The 6,000-nt window shown below is 43.2% G+C and overlaps 1 protein-coding gene across 1 annotated transcript in view; it reads right to left on the bottom strand.

The window, feature by feature from the left end:
• Positions 1-425: 425 nt before the first annotated feature.
• The window catches only part of NF1 (neurofibromin 1), a 232,623-nt gene continuing 227,048 nt past the window's right edge, over positions 426-6,000 (bottom strand). Inside the window, exon 58 of the mRNA XM_083379640.1 lies at positions 426-1,231. Within this exon, the coding sequence (XP_083235766.1) occupies positions 1,089-1,231 (143 nt within the window). The 3' untranslated portion in view covers positions 426-1,088. The remainder of the gene's footprint in view (positions 1,232-6,000) is intronic.

Raw genomic sequence — 6,000 nt, 5'->3', positions numbered from 1 at the left:
AGGGATGTGTGTGTGTGTGTGTGTGTGTGCGCGCGCGTGCACGTGAAGGTATCCATGCACACTTTGTATAGGGAATCTAAAAAACAAAGTGGTGGAAAGTTTAACAAAATTCAAAAGAGTTTGCCTAAATTTGCACAAGGTGCTATTTTTGGAAGCATCATGGGACACACCATCTCCTCAAATATCTAGGTAAGCATTTCTCAACTATGGGAATTTCTGAGTGAGTGGACTTCAAGTCCCAGAATTCTACAGCTAGCATGGCCATTGAGGAGAATTCTGGGTGTTGAAGTCCACACGCCTGAAAATTGCCAAGATCAGGAAACACTGGTCTAGACAATTAAATAAAGGGGTTCTCCTCTAGTTAAGCTTGCAACATTCAGGACTGGGCTCAGAAGATCAGCAAAAGGAAGTCCACAGCTAAAGAGGACACTACGCTATGCAAGTTTATTGCCCCCCCCCCGCCCAATCTCACTAGTGTGCAAACAAGACTGAATATTAACACTTTAAAAAAGTAAGACACAAAATAAGCTGTAAAAAACAAACAACGCAAAAAAACCACATCAAAATAAGCCCTCAAATTACAAAAAAATAAAAAAATAAAAAGTGAAGCTATCCAAAGTAAGATGCCCATAATTTCTGTGAGGATTCAGATACAATTACCATCACTTTTGCCTATAATTCTTTTTCCCCCCAGTTCCTCATATAGTTCCGCTCATCAGCTTTGAAATCACTGTTTTGAAAATGATCAGAGGAGGAGCAAGTCTTAAAAAAAAGGCAGCTGTATGAAATCGAAGTGAAAATCTAAAATAAATGTACAAGAACTGTTTCAAAAGTTAATTGCCTGGCACTGTGTCGGGCAGGGGCGAGGAGGTGGGAGGAACAAATTTAGGTGCGGCGTGATTGTTTCGGAGAAGTGGGGCCAGGGGGCATAAGTCAGGGTCTTTTTTAAAAAAAGAAAGAAAGAAAGAAAGAAAGAAAGAAAGAAAGAAAGAAAGAAAGAAAGAAAAAGAAAAAGAAAAAGAAAGAAGAAAGAAAGAAAGAAAGAAAGAAAGAAAGAAAGAAAGAAAGAAAGAAAGAAAGAGCGAGCTTCACACCATCTTCTTAATGTTGTGGCGCTTGAAACTGCCGGTGCTCCGTTGCTTCTGCACTTGGCTAGCTGAGCCATGGCGAGTCCTTCCGCTGTTGGAGTGAGCGGCCGTTGGAGAAAGTTCCACGTTCTCTTTGTCGATGCCTTGAAAAAAATAAACGCATCAAGAAAGAAAGAACCACCGGTGGACAAATTAAGTGTAAATCCTTTGGAGGTCACAGGATTATACAAATGTTAAAATAAGGTAACTGGCTGCATCAAGGGTATTTCAAGGGAAGGAGGGAGGGAGGGAGGGAGGGAGGGAAGGAAGGAAGGAAGGAAGGAAGGAAGGAAGGAAGGAAGGAAGGAAGGAAGGAAGGAAGGAAGAAGCTAGAATTGCATACGGGAGCTGAATTGAGTTGGAAGGCAGCAGACATATAAGCACTCCCCACATTCTTGGGGTCCAACCTCAGCAACTTGCTGGCTACCAAACCTAGGTAGCTTAGCCTCCTGGTAACACCCAGTTCCAAGGAAATGGATTGCATAACTTTTAAATTTAGATATACGTGAACAAATAATCCTTGTGCCTTGCAAGATCAGGCACTGGGAGAGGAGCACTTAAGAGGCAATATGGGTTTTTCTTGAGCTGAAAGTCCTCCTTATCCCCTAATATGGAGAGAAGCACCCTATTTTTCAATGACTTAAAGACCAGGGTTTTGGACAGGTTTGTACCTATTGCCATCATTAAATCCTTTCCAAAGCACTTTTCCCCTAAACAGGGGGATATGAATCCAATTTAGGGAGGAATTTGAAGGTGAAATGGGTGCCCTGTAAAAACCTCAGAAACATTTTCAAGCAAAAAAACAAAGTCCAGTTGCCTTTTGGAAAAGCACCTTTGGGACCACCATGACTTGGATGATTGAGCATCTCCATAGATCTTTCACGTCAATACTTGTGACAAGGGAAGTCGCAGAAGACAAAATGCAGGCCTGAAGAACTGTGGAGTGAGGGCTAAGGATTGAAATACCGACTCAAAACCTTTCCACCAAAAAGTATTTCAAAAGTTTTAAAAAAGAGGGATAATCTAGTTTCAGCCCATTTTGTGATTCAACAAGAGATTATGACTTCTGGACTGAAGCACTTTGCCTGTGGCTCCTGCTAACAACCACTTCTCTGACCCCCACTTTTTTTCAGCATAAATTATGGGTGTGAACTGAATTTTACCCAAAGGATATTTAACTTGCATCTTTTTCTGAAGACAGAGTATTTTTGAGATTTTAAATCAGGGGCGTCCCACCTTCAAACTTGTAGACTCCTACTCACAGAATTCCCCAGCCGAGCTGAAGTCCGTAAGTCTTAAAGTGGACACCCCCTGTTTTAAATCAAATTAATGGGAAGGGGTAAGAAAAGGCTTGGAAGGAAAGAGAGAAATAGATCACAAAAAGAGACAAAGGAGGATGGTGGAAACCGAAGTACAAACACTCCAAGAAGATGTAAGATAGCATTCCTGGGGAGGAAATAATAGAGTAGAGAAACAGTTCAAAGGACTTAAGTATTCTCTAAAGAAGGAAGAATAAAGTACTGACAGCTTTTGGGAGCAGAATTTTTTTAAAAGTCAACTAAGGGATTAAGACAAAACATATATGCAGATATGGAAAAAACAGAATAATTTCCTCCTTTCTCCCATCACTTTAAAACTGGGGATCATCCAAACATAGTCTATTTAAGAGGACCTGGGGCAGAGAGGAGAATGTCCCAAGTATAACTCAGAATCTCCTGGGGGACAGCATTAAGTATTTATCTGTAACCCGAATTTCACAGCCAGATGGAACTATCTCCAATCTCCAGGGCTAATATAGGTAATCCTTGATTTACGACCACAATTGAGCCCCAAATTTCTGTTGCTATGCGAGACAGTTGTTAAATGAGTTTTGCCCCATTTTACGACCTTTCTTGCCACGGTTATTAAATGAATCTGGCTTCCCCATTGACTTTGCTTGTCAGAAGGTTGCAAAAGGTGATCACATGATCACATTGCAACCTTCATAAATCTGAGCCAGTTGCCAAGTGTCCAGATTTTGATTACGTGACCTTGGGGATGCTGTTGTGTGAAAAATGGTCATAATTCACCCCTTTCAGTGCTGTAGTAACTTTGAAGGACTCTTAATAGAATTAACAGAGCAGGACCAGGTTTTCCTAGAAATGAAAGCAGGATTGACTGTTGACTCTATAGCAGGGGTGTCAAACTGTTGACAGAAATAGGGGAATAAAGAGGAGACTGAGTTTATTTATTTATTTATTTATTTTATTTTATTTTAATTCCATTTATATCCCGCCCTTCTCTGAAGACTCAGGGCGGCTTACAAGCTTAGCAGTAGCCTTCATTCTATGTATATGCCTGCTTATTAGGGCTTTCACACCCCCCCCCAAGCGGCATTATTACAAAGTCAGCTTAATTGCCCCCAACAATCTGGGTCCTCATTTTACCTACCTCGGAAGGATGGAAGGCTGAGTCAACCTTGAGCCTGGTGGGATGCGAACCTGCACTAATTGCAGGCAGCTGGTGTTACTCAAGGAGGCATTAGCCCACTGCTCCACCAAGGCACAAGTTGTCAAGATGTAGCCCGGCACAGTCCTTGCAGATTGTGCAAGGATGAACAGTTCTTATAACAATTTGGCCAGCTTCTGTAGGCATCACTCTGATTAGTGTGCTCTGCAGCAGGAAAAGGAGTACACACCCACTATATTCTTAGCAGCAATTGTGTTAGTTACCACTTTTCTGCATGTACTGTAAAAAAATCTGCCCAGAGGCAAGGTTCTTACTCATGATAATCTGAAAATCTCAAAGAAATGGGGGACAAATATTGGGGTTAAGAAACAAAACTCTTCTTATTAAACTGAGGCTCTGTGAAAACCTCTCAGAACAGACATGTCCCTGAGTGAACAGCTGCCTCTCCATCACTGTTCTCCGGAGAGACTGCAATGATTTGAGCAGTTACAAGTAGGCAAGACATATTTGTGGCATGTGGAGGTCATCTGGTAGCTAACTGTGTGCTGAATTACATCTCTCATCATCCCCAGGGCCATGCTTACTAAGAACTATGGGAATTGCACTCCAAGATCCCTGGAATGTCTTAGATCCAGTAATGATTTGGATTTGGGTATCCGTTACGAGAGAGATCAACCAACTTCACTCCTCTTAAACATCAAGATTTTAGAGAGAAAGACCACAGAACAGGGAGAGCAATGCTAGCAGAGAGGCAAGAAAAACAGTGAAGGATAACATCTGTTAGAGCCAAAGAGAACTTCTATTCAAGAGCCCTGGTGGCCCAGTGGCTAAAGTGCAGCATTGCAGGCAAACTCTGCCCACAGCCTGGAGTTTGATCCTGACCCACTCGAGGCCTTCCAGCCTTCTGAGGTTGGTAAAATGAGCATATCGTTGGGGGCAATATGCTGACACTGTAAACCACTTAGAGAGGGCTGTAAAGGGCTGTGGTGTGGTATACAATGTAGGTCTAACTGCTACTGCTATTGTTCTGCCTCCAAATACCAGCACCTGCAGAACAACAGCCAGAAACAGCTTGGGCCCTTCTGGGAAACAGTCCACACCATTCAACTGAGACCCTTCTCTTTTTCAGACATCATCCTAAGGTCTCAATGGGACTGGATTTCATTTTTCCCTCTAAGACCCTGCCTATAACAATGACATTATTTGCTAAAATCCAAGACACCAGTCCAGAATGACCTCTGAATTTATATCTTGGAGGCAACCAACCTTTTTTGGTGTGTGTGTGTTTGTGTGTGTGTTTGTGTGTGTGTGTGTGTGTGTGTGTGAAGGTTGCACGTGGCAACTCCAGGGAAACACCCCCAAAAGTGGGCAGGCCAAGGCAGAAAACTAAACCGATGTAAACCTAAGTAGCATTAAAATCACCTAAATTTGGGTTCTCTCCCTGTGTATAATTCATTTGTTCTACCACATTTGGCTTGGTTTTTATTGATGCGATGCATTCCGCAGGATTAAGAGGCAGGTCAGTACAGATGTGTTGTGTGAGAGAAAGAAGGTGAAGGCAGTTCCTCCATAGTAGTTCCCAGAGTATATATGGTAGATGCAGACAGCAGAGTGCTGGCAAGTGTTTGGCAAGCTTTTATCTATAGGTGTGGAGTAATAAAGAACTGACCACATGACTTTTTTTTGGTTTTGGGGCCTTACATCAATCTTGCCAACCTGAAGCACTGTATTATCTGCCATATATTATTAGAGAGAGGCTGCCTTCACCCCCCTCTCACACAACGTATTTGGACTGAGCTGCCTGTTACACCTCTGGTGTGCACTCCCCTCCCTTCTGGGAATCCAACCTATCACATTCCATCGTAATTGGTAACTTTTGAAGGAGTTATGGGAAATGGCCCCGAGGCTTTGGAAGGGAACAGAACTAGACCTTCCCTGCAGCTGGAGCTGGACATCCACTTAAGGCCCAGGTCATCCAGCTGTTCCTGAACATGTCCTGTCTCTCCCACATGGGAGCAGAAGCATGATGCATTCCCTTTGCCAAAGAAATCATAGAATCAAAGCGCCAGAAGGGACCTTGGAGATCTTCTAGTCCAGGGGTAGGCAACCTCGGCTCTTTTATGACTCATGGACTTCAACTCCCAGAATTCCTGAGTCAGCTGAGTCAGTCCACGAGTCATAAAAGAGCCGAGGTTGCCTACCCCTGTTCTAGTCCAATCCCTTGCCCAAGGCAGGAGTCCTTACACCATCCCGCACAAAGGTTTGTCCAATGTTTTTCTTGAAAGCAATGGAGCACCCACAACTCCAGCAGGTAAGCTGTTTCGCTGATTAATTGTTCTCCCTGACAGGAAACTCTTCCTTATTTCCAGGTTGAATCTCCCTCTGATGAGCGTCTGCCCCTTGCTTCTTGTCCCCACCCCCCAGC

The sequence above is a fragment of the Vipera ursinii genome, assembly GCF_947247035.1.
Source record: "Vipera ursinii genome assembly, chromosome: 1".
Lineage (NCBI taxonomy): Eukaryota > Metazoa > Chordata > Lepidosauria > Squamata > Viperidae > Vipera > Vipera ursinii.
Note: the sequence above shows the minus strand (reverse complement) of the source record. Positions and strands in the feature narration are given on the sequence as shown.